The sequence below is a fragment of the Pleurodeles waltl genome, chromosome 4_2 (genome assembly GCF_031143425.1).
Source record: "Pleurodeles waltl isolate 20211129_DDA chromosome 4_2, aPleWal1.hap1.20221129, whole genome shotgun sequence".
Taxonomy (NCBI): domain Eukaryota; kingdom Metazoa; phylum Chordata; class Amphibia; order Caudata; family Salamandridae; genus Pleurodeles; species Pleurodeles waltl.
The window spans coordinates 795,820,593-795,840,928 of record NC_090443.1 but is presented as its reverse complement, the minus strand read 5'-3'; the positions used below and the strand labels follow the sequence as shown (position 1 = coordinate 795,840,928).

Below are 20,336 nucleotides of genomic sequence, written 5' to 3'. Positions count from 1 at the left end.
TCTTCCCTGAATAACATGAACCACAAGATGAATGGTGAAAGTAAGAATCGCATTTATCCTGTTTTTAATTGTTTCATAGAATATCTGAACAACAGGACAAAACTATAACACATGCATTATTTGACCACATTGTTGAGACACTGTTCGGCACTCACATGAATCAATCTGGCCCACCTGGAATAATTTCAACATATATTTCTTATGCACATGTACACCCGAAGGTATTTTGGAGCTCTGAAACAAAAGGGAGCTAAAAGGTAATCTTACAGTCATGACCAACAGTTAAGAAGGCACATGTCTTCAACGCCTTGAGAAACTGTAGTTATTCAGAAATGTTCTAGGGTGTAATGGGAGATTATTCTGAAGTTGTGGGCCTGTGTACCTTCTGCAAGATGTAAAACTGAATTTCTGTGTTACATCCATTAAATGAAACCTTTGAGTGAGATCCTGAACGGAAAGCATACTCAAAGGCTCTTGATAAATTGTAGATATGCCTAGGTCACTGTAAAAATAGATTAGCTTCTAGCATTCTCTAATATTTATAAAATGTTTGATTTTGAGTTACTTCTGATGTGAGGTTTTGCTTCCACTGTCTAAGTGCTTGACTAACATATGGGCTTTTAAAGTTACCGCAGAGGAAACCTAGTGCAAATCTTAATACAATCAGGATCCTTTTATGATAATCTTTTGCAAGGATTTGGGTGGCGTCCTACTGCATATAGCCACTAGTGTTGAATGTCCATATCCCTCCACTGCAAGGAACATGTGCATGGGATCACTACTCATCTCTTGGGACAGGAGTTAAGGGGTTAAAGGCGAGCACTTACATTGGTCGATTCTACATATGCATTTTAACTTGTATGACATCTGAGAGTAAAACTTGCTATATGCTGCTCCTTCTTCATTTGAAGCAGTGTCTCATCTGCATCCAAGTCAAGAGGAGCAAAACATGGGCTTCAATTGGTTTCCATGCTGGGGAACTATCCCTAGTAGGTCTATAAATAGGGGTGCACAGCTTTTCTATGCCTCATGTTGGGGTGTCATTCCATTAGGTCCATCACTCACCCTAAACCATTTGGGTGTACATGTGGACTTTGCATGAGGAACCTACACACACTACTTCAAAAAATGTAGTTTTCAATTTATTTAATGTAAATCACACCATCACTGAATCAGTATAGTAATATGAGCATACTTTTTAGGTAAATAAAATGCCCCAGGACCTATACTTCTGAAAATTCGATTCTTACCTACTGAGATCATTGTTTGTCAAATCCAGGCGTTCCAACCCTTGCAAAAGGACAATTTCTTCTGGCAGTGATTTGATCTTGTTATCTCGAAGTTCTAATGTAATGATCGAACTCAGATGTTTCAGATGCTCCGAACTCAAAATTTGGATCCGGTTATTACCAACATGCAACTCCTGCAGAAAATAAGTCACTTAGGTTTATTTGATACTTAAAGTATTTGACAGTGCAAGTTAACACTGGTATGCAAACCCCTGGTTCACAAACATTTTCTACTACTAAACTATTTACACAATGTATGAGGCATTATGATTGAAGTAAGTTAACCTGCAACGTGTATTCAATAGACAGGCGCGTGTGAGACTGGTGCAGAAACAGCACTTCCAAGTGAATGCCTGCAAGCACCAAGAGACATGTGTTGCATTGGTACAAGTGCACGCTTTCTCACAATACCTGCTGCAAACTGCCAACTATGACCAGATATATCAGATGAAAAGTAGGCACAAGTGAAGGTCATTGGATCACCCCCAAGATTTAAGTTATCATTTTCAATCTTTACAAGAAAGCAGTTTGCTCTTAATGTATTTAACAAAAACTCCCGGAAATACGGAGGGGCAGGCAAGAAACATCATACATAAGGTGTGACCTGAGACAAAACAGCAATATCGAATTCTTAGAAAAGGCCAGTTTACGCAATGCGGTTTCTCTTAATCAGTTAAGTTTCATATTCATTCATATTAACATGGCCATAACTGGAAATTAATTTTCAACAAAAAAGTGTGGAGGATGGCAGCCAGCATGTGCTATCTGGAGTCCCCACCCTGTAAACACAGCAACACAGGTCCTTTTCCAACCTCAGTGCCTGCTTGAATCATGCAACTGTGTGAACTAAGAGTAAACTATGTGAGAGTGGCAGGAAGCTGTAACCCAGATCTCATAAAGAGAAACATCAGGTAACCGATAAGGACTGTTTATCTGGCTACCTTCCAGTTCTCAACCTGTTGGGAACCTGCATTCAAAGAGTAAACAGAAGTAGGAAACTGTGAAGGCCCTCGATGAGAGCTGCTTGAAGTAGAGGGGTTAGGAGAGTGCCACGTTTATCACGTTACATTTATTTGAGAGCAACAAGGGTGTGGAAAGAAACCAATACCACCCTTGGCTATCATTCACTTTGATGCACTTCACTGACCAAGACGTTCCCTTAGGAGAAGACCTGCCACAGGGACGAAGATAAAAGTTACGAAGAAAAAACTACCAATGGTGTTGACGCACTGGCTTGCATAGTAATCTCTGGAGAACATCTAGAAAGCGCAGGAAGGCTAACAACAAAGACGGACAAAATGTGAATAAAATGGATTGGAAAATGTGTGGGCGCTGCCTATGCCCTACATGTTCTTGAGATCTTCAGAAACAGGATGACAAAACACCACAGGTAGATAGTGGAGTGCAAAGCGTCTGGGTGGGTGGCCATTGGGTCAGTAAGTCTGGAACTGATAAAACAGTATGCTGCCTTGCAGAATATGCTTTACATTTTTGTTTACAGTCGGAATTATGGCAATATTGTCTGCTGGGCAGCAGGTCTCAGACGATCCGGGGAATGAAGATGAAAGTTGTCAGTTGGGGCCAAGCTGTCCAGTTAACCCCGCCTTTCAAGAAAGGTAGGAACCACTATCCCAAAGCTTGATCCTCTTGAGAATCAAAGCATTAAGCTGATCTAAGTCTAGACTGACCTGGATTCTCAAAGTAGGTTGAGGGGTTACAGTTATCCAATTTTTTTGTTGTAGCACCAAACCTTGTCCATTTGGTTAGTTATAAGGAAATAAAAGGGATTCCTTGAGAATCGAAGTTTCACGATTACCAGGGCATGGGGGTTGGCCAAGTGTTAGGACACAGATTGGGACAATTTGAAGTGTTCTCAAGTGGAGATACTGGAGCATACCCAGGTATTAAGGCAATACAGCAATGCAGCTTTCTGACATGGATTATCCCCGTGGCAGTGGGAATAAATTAAAAAAAGGTAATACTAACTCATGCTGCTCTCAATATGCTACCATACTAAGGGGAGGGGTGGAGAAGGGACGAAGCAGGAGAGTGTGTGTCATCAGCAAATATGAAAACAATTCTCCTCACGTGAGTCTTGATCGATTTTAAAAAGCACAGAACCCAATGAAGAACCTTTTGAGACATTTTGTATGCTATGCTATCGAGTGGTTTTGAGGTGGATTCGTTTATGCTGATTAATCCTACAGTCCTCTATAAAATATCCTGGTAAGCCTAAATCTGTGCAATTAATGCACCAGCCCTCAACCTTGGTTTTTGCAAAGAAATAGAGAAAAAAAAAAACAGTATTGCCCCAACTCATGGACTGCTGACTACATCACCATGCAAGGGCTACAGCTTTAGTTTGCAACTGAAAAAATACCGTTTTATTTATGCTGCCATATTGTAGTTCTTTTTAGTGTGCATAAACCTAGAAATGCAAAGGTACATTTGTTTTGATATATGACAATGTTACCTTCAACAATTTGCAGGCAGGAAGTTCTGGTAGATAACATAGTTTATTGTGCCTTAAATACAACTGCTCTAAAGATTCCATTCCGGCCAGTTCAGGTGGTATAGTTTCCAAAAGATTTGAAGTACAATCCAACTGCTTTAGACCTGTAGCAAGAAAGGGTTTTATATGAAATAATTAAGTGGCAAACAAAAACGTACAGATGTTTCTTCCATCAATCCTGCAAATCCTGTAATCGATGCAGAAATGAAACATAGTTAATATGAAGGTGTAGAATGTAATTTTGTAAAAATTGGGCTTGGAATGCAAGTATCATTCTTGATTAGTAGTTCAGTTAGTGCACCTTTAATATATTGAATGGCCTTGTGTCACAGGTGCTGTGACACTAAGAAACTCTGTTTGACAGAACACATGTTCAAGCCAGCAACTGGTATAACCAGAAGAGGGAAGGATAAAAAGAGGTAGAGGCGAGACAAAGAGGGGCAGAGAAAGACAGATTGTGGAGCGAAAGAAAGTGAGATAATGGAAAAGTGAGAGAAGGGGTGTAGATCCAGTGCCTGTGTCTGGCCATCTATTAGACTTGATTGTATTCATCCCTTTGATCAAGAAGAACCGAGGACTTCTTATTTACATAACTCTTTCCTACCCCCATAAAACTCCGTTGGGTGCAAGGTTCAGTGTGAGAAAGAAAAGAGACAGTATTGAAAATTCCAGGAAGGAGGTGAAGGTACAGGTAAACAAAATGGCAATTCATTCCATATGGTGTACATGCCTATCCGGGTCTATGATGATAAATCTTGGCAAGTTATTTTCCTTGCATGCAGCAGCAATGGGTTAGCATAATGTAATAGAAGGCACATTAAAAGAGTAACCACCTCATGGTACTTCTGGTCATCTAAATATATGTCAATGTGATGGCAATACCTGAAACTGTCTGGAAGGACATTTTTTGAAAGACAATAAAATGCCTCCTGATACAACCCAGAGTGGTTAACATGTAGGACAACCTGTGGTAGACAGTTTCAGTCCTGTTCACTCGGAGCAGCAACCTACCAAACACTTCCTGTTTTACACTTACATGTGCAGCATGCCATTTTAGCTAGGTTTTATAAACTCGTCCAGTTTTGGGAGATTGGGAGGGGTTCGAGACATGATTTCTCGCTGAAAACTGTAGCCTCTTTTCGTCTAGGAGGAGTAGCTTAAGTATGGACCCAAATGATTGTGTAATTTCTGCTCAGGTTGCCCATCTTGATTGTTCTTCCACAACTTACCGCGTATCTCGCTACGGTATATTTCTAAAACTGTAGTTACTTCACTTATAAAAAACGTTCTTTCCTGTTGCAACTCTGGCAACATCTTACTCATTGGACAGCATCCCTAATGTCATCTGGAGTACTCGACCTTCTGTGATCACTCCATTTTGTGGTGTACATGCTCACAGCACTCTGCTGACCATCCGCATAGGTAGGTGCGATGCAGCAGCCTGTATGGTTTAGTTTCCATGTGCCCCTCCCAAACTAGGTAACTAAGTACTGGTTGCTTAACAGTGCTCCAGTGGTTGTTTGCTTCTCTATGGGCCTCACACTGTGTATATAGCCTAGTTGCTATAAATGTGATTCAAGAGGGTGAGTTACTGTAAACTGTTCATACTTAATCTCACACTTCTTCCCACTACCACATTATTAACTACTGCAACCCAGGACAAAATAGGAGCACCTCTCAGGTCACTCATACACAATACCAAAACCCTTCTCACAAAGGCTCACAGCAATACATCTTTTGAACCACACACCCAGCATGGCATAATGTAGTACCCGTGTGGGAGAGTGCTTCAGTGCCCCCAAACAATGATACTAAGTGCTATGTAAATGCTATTATAAAACAGGTATGAGTATTCATCTGTGAATATGGTGTCAGGAGCCAGAGGGTGACTGCAGTAACTACCTACACAAAGGATGGTAATATCTTGCATGCACTTGGCAATATGATGGAAATAAACTCCTACGTGATGAGAGTACTTAGACACTTGATGGATATAGATGTCATGTGGCAGCAATAATACATTAACCTTTTTGGTGCATGTGTCGGACAATTGCCGACACCAAGGAGGGCTCAAAAGGATCCTCTGGTTGAAAGCACTGGAGAATTATTTTTTATTTATTTATTTATTGATTTTTTAGGTGGGGGAGATACAGAATCGCTTCGTCTCTCCCACCTCCTCTCCCACCACAAGGCGTGCTGACATCACAGTTTTCCCCACAGGAACAGAGGAAGGAGCAGGTAAGTTCACTCTCCTCTCCAGTGGGGAAAAAAGGCCAAAAATAGACATCCCCACGTTTCAGGGAGGCCTGGTTTAAAAAGGGAGTGGCTCCCCTTTCAAAGGAGGCCTTCCTGAAACGGTTTCCTTGCTGATTGCACCCGCGCCGCGATTCACAGCCAGGAAACACCACAAGGCACCAGGGATGTGTAGTGGAGCGGGGGTCGTTCCTTGTGCCAATGGCAAGTGTTTTTCCCCCTGGGGTCAATCGTGCCCCCCAGGTGAATTTAATATGAAAAATACAAAAATAACAAATAAAATTTTTTTTAATTGTCAGGGTGGGGGAAGTAGGCACACTTGAGCATGGGCAGACACCTCGTGGGTCTGTGATAATGTTTTTGGAAATGTGTGGTTCTCCCAGGGACAGTGATTGGCCCCCAGGGGAACCACACATTTTCAAAAAGAGAAGTAAAATAATGTAGGCAGGACCGGCTTTATCGCTGGTGGCACCTGGTGCAACAATCTTTTTTGGTTTCCCTCACTAGCACCTAGAAGCATACTCCTGATCTCTACATAGTCCTTCTATCTCATATATTTCATTTGTTTTTAAGTGGTGGTAAAGTCGGGCTATACTAATCCACTCAGCTATCCACATAAAATATAGATCTGTTCTTTGCAGCAGGCATATTAACACTCTGCACTACTTTATGTGGAGTCAGATGATCTATCTCTCTCTAGCAGGAACATTAGCCACAAGAGTTAGCTTGACATTTTCATTGCTGCTTGAAAGCTGGATAAACAAGGAACTCTGCAGGAGATGCTTTCAAATCCAAAGTTATGCAAACACAGTGCCCCACCAGAGGTCAGTGTCCCCCATCCCCCCACCCCCCCCCCCCGGTAAGTGCCCAGTGTGACTGCACCGCTCTAAATGTAGTTAAGGGGTCGACTCCCAGCTGATGGGTGAGACCCTTTTTGGGGGTCAAAAGTATTGAGATTATATATTTATATATATATATATATAAAAAGATTGTCCTGAATAGCGTGCTGTGGCGCACTTGTTTTCTCTTCAGTGGTGCTGGTTTCCGGCAGGACGACCGTGTTTTATAAAAAGAATTCTCTTTCTGTTTAGAAAGAAAGAACCGCACTCCGTCGTTGTGCCTTATTTGATTAACTTTATTCCATTAGTGAGATTGCGGCAAAGAAAGAACAGGAATCCCCTTAAGCGTTTCGGTCAGGGGATTCCTGTTCTTTCTTTGCCGCAATCTCACTAATGGAATAAAGTTAATCAAATAAGGCACAACGATGGAGTGTGGTTCTTTCTTTCTAAACAGAAAGAGAATTATATATATATATATATATATATATATATATATATATATATATATTCTTTTGATCAAAGGTAGATTTGTAGTTTTGCGTAAGCGACGTTAAATGTTTGCTGTGACCTAGGATATATGGCAGGATGAAGTAGTATTGTGTCTTTTTTTTTTATATATATATATATATAAGTGCCTTTGGGAAGCTGCTTATTTTAGAAAAGAAGATAAGGTAAGGTCACTTTATCTTTATTTATTGTTGCACACATCTCACATGTACACACGCATCAACTGTTTTAGAACAAAAAAATCTGCATTCTATGTAGGACAGTGTTTAAGAAGGACGGTTTTAGCCAGTAGCAAAGATGGTGTCTCGATGAATGACTGCTGCCCACGTGCTAACCTGGGTTATGGAGGACAGCTCTGAGGCAGGATCAGAGACCGAGACGGCAGATACTGAGACAGCATCTGAGGGACATTTAAATGGAGCAGAATGTGGAAGTGATTTTTCAGTCAGCAGAGTCCCATCTGACGAATCATAGTCCGGCAATTCTGAGGGATATGATGATGGCAGTTGTGATGTCCCTTCACAAACACAGTCTGTGCAACAGGGCGACCAAAGAAGATTATATCAACCTATAGTGCAGGCATGTGCAGCAGCAAGCACAGACAGTGATCCCTTGGCAGCTCACCAAAATAGTTCAGCCCCAAATTCTGCCTTTCACTGGCGATGCTGGATGTAAAGTAGAAATGGCCATTTTTTTGCCAATTGACTATGCCCATGTGCTTTGGGATATTGACTTCCTTGAACAAATTGTGCAGCAAACTAATTTCTGAGGGAGCATGGAGGCATCCAAGGGCCTTGTTCTAGGGCACGCAAGTAGACTCACTTCCCTTGAGGAGTTGAAGATATTTTTGGGCCTTACACTCAAAATGGGGTTAGTGCAGAGACCAGCTTTGCAGTCCACTGATCTACTTGCATGGTCTGTGTAACCCCCACCTTCGCACCGTACATGAGCAGAGATCGTTGTGTGCTATTGCAGTGCATGTTGCATTTCAATGACAAATCTGCTGCATTACCCGGGGGCCATCCAGGCAAAGACTGATTGTTCCAAATTTGGTCTGTTGTAGAACATTAGTCTGCCAGGTTTCCAGAGATGTACGCCTCCTGGAAAGAATGTAGCCATCGAGGAGTCCTTGATCCTGTAGAAAGGGTGGTGAATGTTCAAGCAGTATATTGCGAGCAAAAGAGCTTGTTATGGCATCAAGCTGTACATGCTGTGTGAGAGCTCTACTAGCTATGTGTACAGCTTGAGAGTGTACAAAAGGAAGGACACCACTCTCAACCCTGTAGGTTTCCCTACCACACTAGGAGTCACAAGAAAGACTGTATGGGAGTTTGTCTAGCCAGTCCTTCACAAAGGTTATAGCCTTTATGTGGACAGTTTCTACACAGGAGTAGAGCTATTCAGTGAGCTGTAAAAAGCTGGCACTGTGGCCTGCGGTACAGTTCATTGTTGCTACAAGGGATTCCAGCAGGAGCTTGTTTGTAAGAAGCTACAGAAATCCCAGAGCACTGCGTTGCGTTCCAACGTACTGCTCACAGTCAAGTTCTTGGAAAGGCATGATGTATATGCGCTCACTACAATTCATGATGAGAGAATTTTTCCCGTCATGCTTTAAGGTTGGATGGCCGAAGTTCACAAGCCTACCTGTATACTTGATTACAACAAGTACATGGGCAGAGTGGATAAGAACGACCAGGCTTTTCAGCCATACAATGATATTCATAAAACTTGCACTTGGTACAAGAAACTGTTTACCCACCTAATCCAAATGGCAACATACAAAGTGTATGTTTTTTTTTATCGTCAGACAACCACAGGAAGACTAATATCTTTCCTTGGCTTTCAGTTGTCTGTCACTGAACGTCTTACTGCTATAGAAGCAGCAGCCTCTACTTCATATATTCTGGAGGACATGGCAAGACTGCAGGAGCAATACTTTGCTGATCACATTCCTGAAACACTTAAAAAGGCTCGACCATGCTGTTGTTGTAAAGTCTGCTCTAAGCAGAGAAAGAGGCATGAGAGTCATGTTTGCTGTCCCCAGTGCCCATCCCAGCCAGCCTTGCGTTTTCCTGCTTGCTTTATGTTGTACCATACAGAAGTGAAGTAATGGAAAATTGACTGAGGTGGAGATGCCGTTAGGTAAACTTTTCAATGGCGGTGCATGAATACCTAACTTTGCTAGGCAAGCAGCTGCAGAATTTTAGTTTCTTTATTTAAACAAATCATGGACTTCCTTATGGTCTGCTTGGCACCTTTATCTACTGTCAGAGTGTGGTAGGTGTTCTGTTCACTGGCTGACAAGTGCATTTTAGTCCCCACACTGCACATAGCAGTGGACAGAACATATGCTGCTTTGTCACAGAATACCCTGTGTGGCAAAATGTTAAAGGCTTGACTAGATTTTGAAGTGCTTTTCGGGAACTTCTGTATAACACTCAAGGACCACCATGAATGGCCACAAGAAGCAAAGCCAAGTGTAACAGGTGAAACAAATGTCCCGTGGGACTTATTCAACAATATTTCTAATTGCTTTAAAAGTGTGCAAACTCAATTAGTAGCTTAGTAATGCTGATTGTTTGTCACATCTTTAGTATAAAAATGTGAAATCAATCATCATATAATATACTGTGTCCTGTACCTTTTTTCAGCAACATTGGGTATGATACAAGTTAGTAACTGAGTTTCCACACCGTCAAAGCAAACGTAGAAGTGTTGGTAAATGAGTACCACAGGACATTTGTTTGGCTTATTACTTTAGGGAACTTAGGCAGTATTCCCCAGCATGTTTGCCTTTGTTTCAACGGTAGCTATGCTCGCTCAGTTTGAGGAATGGGTCTCAAAAGGCATACTCAACACCCCCAAACTTGCATCCATAAATTAGAAGGAGTTGGATTTAGCACAGTATGTGCGCTTATGGCGTATGAAAGACACATTTTCTTGAGCTTCCAGTAGCTAGGGATGGAAGACATTAGTATAAACTCTTGCCAATTACACAGGATTAGTCAGGACTTTGATGAGGACAAACACATGAAAAGGTATAAAAAGCTTAAGGCAGATGTGCTTTCACAGGGATTTTGTATAGGTAGAAGGTAGATAGTAAAGGTCATACAGACTGTAGTTGTGAGAAAGTGTGGAGTTCAGTGTTTTAGTAACAACTAAGGAGCTGATACTCTGCAAAATTCAGCCAAGGATGGCTTGAAGAGTTAGCCTTTGACATATACCCACATGCTATGACTTCATATTCGCCTACGGATTCAAATCCATTGGCGTCACACTCGCCCAGATACTGAATTAATATAAGCACATATGGATAAATGCTTGACCTGCTTGACACGTTCATCCTCCGTCAGAACTTCGTAGAAGTTTAGTTTGCTGTATGACAATTGCATTACAGTCACAGCACATAACAGTGGACGCAACATATGCTATGTTCTCACAGACTACTGTGTGTGTAAAAACTACAGTTCTTCATAGTTTATGACGTTCTCTTTAAAGAACTTCAGCAGTATTCCCCAGCATATTTGTCTTAGTTTCAAAGGTAGATACGCTCACTCAGTTCGAGGAATGACACCTCAGAGGCATACTCGGACACCCCCAAACTAGAATCCACAAACTGGAAGGTGTTGGATTTTCCACAGGGGGTGCCCTAAAGACACATGTAAGACATGTTTTATGGAGCATCATGTGGCTGTCATGGGAGCAATTAGTAAAGGTTCACTAGGCATGTGTTCAGTAATGTTCAGAAAGAAGCAGGCAGTTACTTGACAGGTGGTAAAATGTAGTCACTCATTTCTTTCTGTGGTGTATGAATGTGATGGTCCCTTCTGTGGCATTGGTATGTTGATGTGGGTGCACTGATTGGTTGGATTGCGCCCGCGGCTGATGGCATAAAAGTCTTGTGTGTGGTGCATTAATGGCGTCTGAATGGACCATAAAGCGGCAGGTGCCTTGACGTAGCTTTATGGCTCACCTTCAGTCTTGGTTTCAATAATATTTGGACTTCAAAGCCATAATTTCTGGACGTCCTAAAACCAACCAGTGTAACTGGTGGATTACCTTAAAAAAATTAGTCCCGGACTTATATCTGTGGCGGTAAGATGGCTCTTACTAAGAACTCCTTTTTATCCTCATTATGGGTAGCTCTGGGCCCTAGCTCAGTCGGCACCTAGGCAAACCTGCACATTTCTGAAAACTAGACCACCAGGGGAGTTCAGGGGAGCATGACTTGCATGGCTTTTACCAGGTATTATTACCCAGAAGCCCTTGCAAACATCACATAGATTTTCAGCACATTTCTGTGACGGAAAGACATGGAATCTGCGTGGAGCCACAGGTTTCCTACCACCCTGAGTTCCCATACGCATCTCGATAAGAAAAATACCCCACTTGTGTGGTTGGCCCAAAAGAAAGGGACACCAAAAGGTCCTAAATCGCTATGTTGAGAGAGAAGCAATAGTGGTAGGTGTGGTATTTGGGGCCATGCTGTGGTGCCACCTATGCAAACGTATGCAAACCTATGAACCACTGACATTTTTGAAAACTAGACAACCAAGGGAGTCCGTGGTGATGTGCCTTGTGTGGAACCCACAAGGTTTTCTTACCCACAATGCTCTACAAACCTCAAACTCTAATTGAAATCACACATTTACCTTCCATTTCTATGATGGAAAGTTACAGAATCCACAAAATGCCTACCACTCTGCATTACCCCACTTGTGCCAATAAAAATGCTGCCCCACTTGTGTGGCTGGGCCTAGTATTCGCTAGAGAAACAGCTCAAACCAATGTCAATGGGAGCCCTCGCCAGGGGTCTCACATTAACCTTGGTTTGATCTGTTTCTGTCACGGGCACTAGGACTACCCACACAAGTGAGGTACCATTTTTACTTGGGGAACGACGGGTGGAAGGAAGTTTGTGGCTCCCCGCACATTTCAGAACTTTCCATCACAGAAACGTGAGGAAAATGTTTTTTTGTCAAAGTTTGAGGTTTGCAAGTGATTCTGGGTAAAAAACGTGCTAAGACCCACGCAGGTCAGCCCACCCTGGATACCCATAGGTGTCTAGTTTAAAACAAATTATAGGTTGGCTAGGTTCCCTACGTGCCAGCTGAGCTAGGGTCTAAAATCTACAGCTACCCTCATTGGAAAATAAGGGTCAGTTTCTAGTGGAAAAATGTGATGTGTCCATTTTGCGTTTTGGGCCGTTCCCTTTGCGACCACTAGATCTACCCACACAATTGAGGTACAATTTTCACCGTCAGACTTGTGGGAGCATAGAATAGCAGAACATTCGTTATTAACCATTGGATTTTGCTACATTTGTGCCTTTCAAAAGTAAGTCAGTGGATAAAAAAAGATGATATTTTGAAACATACCCTCTAAATCATACGTTAGTACGGGTCCCCACAAATTCAGAGATGTAGATATAACCACTCCCTCTAAACTCCAAATCATGTGCCCAATTCAGGCATAAATACGTTTTTCATTCTGACTATTTTGCTATATGACTTGATCTATACTCAATACTCAATGAAAAAACATTGTACTTTGCAGCTCAGTTGTTGCCTCTGGGTACCTTGGATTCCTGGAGAATCTATAAACCCTATAAATCCCCGCAACCAGTCGATGTAATGGTATATTGCTGTTATAAACCGGCCATCGTGACAAAAAGTCACAGATGAAAAAACTGTCACAAATGGCTATTTTTCCCTACTCATTTTCAATATTTCTTAATATCAATAGTTATTTTGCTTGGGAAACCCGTTGAGAGATCCAAACATATGACCCCCTTGCTGAAGTCAGAATGTGGTCTGCTTTTCAGAAGTCTAAGGCTTTTCTGGATCACCCATGGGTTTCACACTGGTTTTCACCACAAGCTGGATGTAGGTTGAGAGCACAGAAATAGGGGAAAAAAGGCTACCTCTTAGAAAAATGCCAGAACCGTGGTACTGGGATCGAAAAGAAAGATTCTTTCAAATATTAACCTTTGATGCAGAGCAAAGGCATCTTGACGGCCTGTATCTCTGGTGCATTTCCTGCACATAAAGGTGACCGGAGTTCATTACAGAGCGATGAGGAATGCAAAGTGTTTTAATAAGATTATTTCCTCCACTAGAAGCCAATGAAGCTGCAGTCTACAAGGAGTAATATGTACACAATGGCCAAGTTTGCTATCTAAATAAGCAGCATCCTATGATGCCAGTCTTATTTATCTTACAAAAGGTTCATAAATAAGCATGAAACACCCTGTTGCACACCAAGTATACAGAGTATAGACTCCCTCAAAGAGAGCACGTCTGAATATTTTTTGATGCAATATGTCAGTAATGTTAGCAACCTTTACAATGATCTCTCCACAAATCATTATTCAATTATCAGATAAAGTTTTGTCACACAACCATATACTAGCAACTACTGAATGTATGAAATCTGTACATGTTCATCTGTAATGAAGATTACATTGATGCTTTCAGATCTTTCCTCTTTGGTCAATGGTGAAGTTTATACCAGCACACACAAAGATCCCTTAGTTGACAGAATTTATCTTGGTGAATATATTTTAATATATAAAAAATGTATGATCACATTCAGGGTACTGCAACAGGCACCAGGGTTGCTTATGTAAGGGGACGTATGATAGGGAGTATGACCGAGCCCAGAGAGAAAAGACATTAACAAACAATACCCTTTTCTGGGGTTGATGAAAGGATGATATTATAATTGTATGGAATGGGTTCATGACAGGATTAAGTGGATCCCAAGAGTGCTGAAGCTGAAAAAAAGAACACCACATAGCATAGAGTTGACATGCGAAACAGAAACTGACAATTGCTTTGTGAGATCAAATATGTATGAATCACAAGAAATTGAAGTCACTAAAAGAACAACAATTGAATACAATAGAAGGAAATTGTAAAGGGAGAGGATAGAGAAGGAAAATGCTGAGAAAAGCTACCCCATATATGAAATTAAAACCCAGGCAATCTTTAAGGGCACCAAAAACAATTCAGTGGTCACCCATTACAATAGCTGAGAAGTACACATGGTTGAGTCTGTGCAAGAATCTGTCATGCAAGGGTTTACTTAGTTTGGTTGGTGCAGTGTTCAAACTTGAAGAGAGGTTGCATTTGCTCAAGTATAGCCTTTGCTAGCATAAAGGTTGCCAACGTTTTTCAAAGCAAGCTAAATATATAGCTGGAGCTTCTCTTTCCTAGTTAGTCGATTAAGGTTGACAACAATTCTTGGGGAACCGAGCATCCTGACATGTATGAGCATATTTCATTGACTAACAAGGAAGCCTAAGAGGAGAAGGCGAATATTTGTTTCACATGGACAAATAGCCACAACACCGGAGCCTAGAGAAAGCCAGAATCAACATCTACCCAACTGGATCAATAAGAATGATTGCCAATGTATTACTTATAAAAGCCCTCATCACCAGAAATAGAGTGTTATTTCAGTGTACAGCAACCAAAGAATTGTCCCTATTGGATATGGCTACTGAAAACTTCCAGTTTCTGTCTCATAGTTTCTCTAATTCTGGGTCTTTCTGGTGAAATAGGGGTTTTTTGTTTGTAAAGGGGAGTGAAATAGGTGACTTACACCAACGGCACAGGAGCAATTGTCCTCTTTGAAAAGAGGAGGCTGAACCGGATCAATATCTTTGGTACCAATTAGAGAATAAGTGTGTGCTGGTAGATCTTTGTTTGCCTTCATAAAATTAGATGATCAGTTTAAAGGGATCTCCCAAAAGAGGACAAGGTAAAAAGGGCCCTCACTGGGATGGCACATGGTTCCTATAGAGGTTTGTGGACTCCAACGGGTTCCTTTACAAGCCCCCTTATGAAATCACATAGGAAACAAGCTTTTTTGCCTTTATTCCTTTGACCTATGCAAACGGCTTTTGGCACTTTTTGAAATAAAAGATTTGCACTGGGGATGACATCCAATAGATCGCAGCAAGGAAGCTGCTACGATACCTAAGAAACTCCGACCCAAAATCTACTAATAATTTAGCATACAATGCCCCACAAACATATGGAGTACTACAGGCTCCACAGAACTCCAGTTACTGTTGCAGATTAGGGGTTATTCTGACTTACAGGCATTCAGTTATAACCCTGCAGATGGCTCTTTCATGCCATTGACTTCTTAGCCAAATACAAGCACCAATTTAGACACTTTCCTAAAATTGTTTGATACTTAAGAAAGTCTTCCTAAGAGAAAGGACACAGCATCTGAACATTCTCCATACCTCTGATCTTCATTCCAATGCATTTCATTTTGATCAGGAGAAACTAGGCTCTTCCTCACCCCAAGTGTTCCTGTGCGGCTAATGAATTTCATGAGATGCCTTTAAAACCTGATATTTTGTCATGCAAGCATACAATGCAGGATAGACAGGGGTACTGGTAGGCAAGGGGTAGCCACAGTATTGCAGGAGATAATGGCAAAGGTGGCAGTACATGTAGTGCTGGGTCGACAGAGTCAATATTTGTAGTATTAGAGGCTACAATGAAAGGGTCTGTGAAGTTGCAAACAAGGTGCTCGCTCTTTGAGCGCAAAAAGAATATATTTATGTAAGTATCTTCTACTTTCCATAAGAAATGTAACATTTAATTAGTCATTGGAAAAGGCTTTTCAAACTTTTCATCTTCCCTTACTACACTGGACAAAGGAGAATCTATTTTCAACAAAATATTGTTCATGTATACAGAGGTACATGACAAACACACCTTTATTGTGGAAAGCATTTGTAGGAAGCACCCTTTTTGACATGGTTTGCCCCCACTTTTTGCCTGGTTTCTGATGTGGCTTTGACTGTTAGTGGACTGGGTCCCTACTAAACATGTCCCCAATGCCAGATCTCTTTCCCCAAAACTACACAGTTGTTTGGCTCAATTGGCAAACTCTTTATCTACCACTGTAAATCCCTAGTGAATGGTTCCCCTGGTACCCAGGGCCTGGGGGTACTAAGGAAGGTCTCTAAGGGCTGCAGCACCAGTTGTGCCACCCCAGAGCCCCGTCACCAAATCCACATAGTGCTGCTATTGCAGACTGTGTGTTCTGGTACTGGCTAAATTAAAAACACAACCTTGTGAGGGCATACATGCATGAGCAGATATGGCCCTGCTATGTCTGTCGATTCTGAGACATAACGAGTGAACAGGGAATCCCTTTTAAATACATGTGCTGGACACTGGTCATTACAAGTTCCTCAGCTACAAGATGGCTTCACTGAATCCTGGGATGTTTGGTATCAAACATCTCAGAATAATAAACCCCCACTGACCCCAGTGATGGATTTATTAATAAATGCACATAGAGGGCACCTTAGAGGTGTCCCCTGAAAACCTACCAGCTACTAGTGTGCTGACTGACTGGTCCTGACCAGTTGAGCCACCACAGATGTGTTTCTGCACCCCCTCTCCCCCCTCCCCCCCCCCCAGGCGGAGAGCAGAGCTCTTGAGGGCCTGAGACAAAAGCTTGCAGTGGGTGGAGGTATTACTACCTCACCCAGGCAGAACGTTCTATCCAGGGCGGGAAGCTTCAAAGGCCTTGCTGCCTTTGTAATGCAACCCAGGTCTCTCCAAATTGCGGAGATGACCAACCCCCCTGACCCGACCCCACTTTTGGCGGCAGCACAAGCAGGAAAATTAGGCAGATTAGGAGTCGTGCTCACTTAATGCCAGTCCCACCTCTAAGGTGGACGAGTTGAAGTGGACACAGCTTCTCAAATTCCTCTATCTTGTTTGGGAGGAATTAGGCCACTAGGGTTAGAGTTAAGCCCACTTCCCAACGGAAGTGGTCATAAGAAGGGTGAAGTCACCCTAAAGGTGTGCAGCCCATTCGCTACCACCTGGCACTCCCTGTAACACCCCTAAATTGAGTTTTTAGGTGGCACCCCTGAACCCTAGAACTCAGATCCTCAAGACCTACAAGGACAAAGAAGAGTTGCACCCACAGAACAGGAAAAGAAGAAGCAAATGACCATGCCGGACTGCCTGCTGACCTCAAAGGACTCTGCCCAAGAAGCCAACTCGTCCAGCCTTCAACAAAGACTCAAGTCTCCCATGAGCAGCAGACCTGCTCTGCAACAAGAAATTCCAAAGACTCTGCTGCTGCTGGAACCCCAAAGACGCCAAACATGAAGTGACCACTGCACCCAACGTCCACGACCTGAGGTAAAGCCAGCCAACGGTGCCAATGTGGGCCCCCAGTCCAGTGTGGTCTCACCAATCTTAGTCTCACCCAAGAAGCCTGCAACATCTGCATGTAGACCTCATCTCCCACAGCCTAGTGATGAGAGAAATCCCGACACCTCCAGCAACCACTGCACCCATCCACCCCGACCCCATCTGAGGTGGCTCACTGGTGCAAATGACATCCCCCCGGTTCCTAAGAGCTCAACTCCACCCTGTGTCCACCCCTGCCAGACTCCCCAACGACGCCTGCAGCCTCAACATGCTGGACCGCCTGACCGCGAATGCTCCTGTACAAGAAAAAGCCGACACCTAAAGACACCCCTGCATCCGTCACCCGTGGGCACAGGAGAAGAGGACCAAAAGGTGTACCCATGTCCCCAAGTACCCCAAGACTACTACCTACCTGCTTGTTGTCAATGACTGGCTTCCTAGCCAGAGTCTGCAGCCTGTTTTCCACAAGGTCCAACTCCCAGAGAGAACCACTGGGCACCCAACGCCTTACTTCACCCCTGCACGGGCCTCCCCCGAGTGCTGCCCGGAGTGACCGGTTAGTGTGGTTCTGATCAGTTACCAGTACTTACCTTTGCTCCCTGAGCTCGACCTCGTAAGTGGCTGTTAACTCTGTGTTTGCTGAACATTGTTTTTCCTCTGTAGGATAAAATTGAGATAACTCTGAAAATTGAAAGAAGTGTTGATTTCTGAGACTGCAAAGTATTTATGCTTAAAAGTCTACTTACCTGATTACGAAGTTCTTGGGTTTGAAACATATATAAAAAGAATTGTTACTTTTCTAAATTGGTCTCTGATTTATTCTATGAGTGTATCTCATTTATTGGCTCCATGAGTACCACAAATGCTTAGCACTACCCTTTGATAAGCCTAACTGTTCGCCCATACTACCACAGAATAGAGCATTAGTACTACCTCTGCAAAATCAACTGGAGATCCACTGGACTCTCTGCACAGTGTGCTTCATTTTAGCGCTCTATATAGAGAGCCAGCTTCCAACAGCATTTATGAAATTAGAGAATTCACTGATATAAACATCAAACTACATTGCAAGGTATTGGCGTTTCTGGCCTTTAACATATTACACAGACTGATAGGCAGTGACAAGAATTAAGTTGCATCTTGAGGAACAAAGCCTCAAATTTGATAAAACTTTACTAAACATTGGAGTGATGCAATGCAGCGATGAACAACTTAAGACAGACAGTAGATGAACATGCACTTCCATCAATGGATGCGAGAGTATGTTGTCCTTTTCACCTGCTTAAAAAGATTAATTTCATGAATTAAATCATTTCAACAGAGCCTTCAAATTTTGTACTGGGAAAATATCATGAAAATGAGGTTTCAGGATTGACCCACTTGATACCACTAAACATGGATGCTCATTCTCTATCAGCTAAATAAAGAGAAATCCTGGTTTTATCCAGTCATTGTTAACAGGAACCCTGCACTTATCCCAAGGAACATCTTTTTATGAGCTTCCAGTTTTTCTTTTGGTTGAGCACGTTCAGGTTGTATTAACCTACCAATGATGAAGCATGCCATTATATAAGTGTTAGACCGGTCAGTCTTAGGTGGGTCTTGTCACAAACGTTTTGCCTTCAACCCCCCCCACCCCAATTATTCTGAATTCATTTTTGTTGGCCCGGGGTATCTGCCGAAAGGGGCTTTGAGAATCGAGAAGACACCGGGATCTACCTCTTTGCCCATGGTGCATTGCCTGTTGTCCTGATTTCACAGAAACTCCTGCTACATTCTTCTCAGTGGTGGTGAATTCGGTTTAGCAGCTCCTCGCAGAAGGGGTATCCAGTCTTCTTGAGCCCTAGTCACCTACAGCCTGCCGCTCCGTCCCGGAGAAGATTTTAGACTTCCCAAAAAGACTAATTCCAAACATAAAAATCTTCACTGTGACTTCGACCAGTGCCTCCCTAACAATACCTTCTCCTCCTCCTAGAATACCGCCAGCTGCCTTGCCCTGCCATGAACTTTAATTTCTCAGACATGTTTTTCCCAAATTTCTTCTAAGGCTGAAGGTAAGCAGAGACCAGGCCCAATTCACTTCATGTATTCAACCTGCGCTCCATCGCGGTTGGACATAATTTTCAACTTTGTTCCGGTTTTCTCATGACTAAGTGTCTGCAGTTGGCACTTTGATCTTTTAAGTACTATTTTTGTTACTTTAAAAACTCATATCTCCAATTCTACAAATTGGATTTTTGTTGTTTCGATGTCAAATAATTTATTAATGTTTACTCTATTTTTCTTAATAGGTTTGGAATTGTTTTTTATGTTATGGTTTCACTTTATTGTTGTTGGAGTGCTGGATAAATACTTGACACATTGACTCAAAGTTAAGTCTGCCTGCATTTGTGCCAAGCTACTAGAGAGCTAAGCACAGGGTGATTTATTTGACTTTTTGTGGCTCCCCCTGACCGGGATTGTGGCTTATTGCTTGAGAAGAGCTCAACCCCCCCACCTATAGCTACAATCCAATTTCTCACAACGGGTGAGGTACCTCCTTTAATATCCAAAGATACTCCTGTCAGATGTTATGTTAGGTCTTAAATAGCAGACTGACTGAGTTTCGGGCCATTATATTCTTGTGTCGTAAATTAGTTGTGATTGGGAGATCATGCAAAGGCTGAAAAAAATCTCTCTCATTTTTTGTTGGTGTGAATGAAAAGTCATTCATAGTGCACAGGTTTTGGAAAGAGGA

General features: G+C 42.4%; 1 protein-coding gene across 1 annotated transcript in view; it reads right to left on the bottom strand.

Moving 5' to 3' along the window:
- Positions 1-20,336, bottom strand: part of LRRC40 (leucine rich repeat containing 40) — a 333,058-nt gene that overhangs the window by 194,159 nt on the left and 118,563 nt on the right. The window contains exons 6-7 of the mRNA XM_069232449.1: positions 3,763-3,905; positions 1,251-1,423 (exon numbers count right to left, since the gene is read on the bottom strand). Of these exons, the coding sequence (XP_069088550.1) occupies positions 1,251-1,423; positions 3,763-3,905 (316 nt within the window). The remainder of the gene's footprint in view (positions 1-1,250; positions 1,424-3,762; positions 3,906-20,336) is intronic.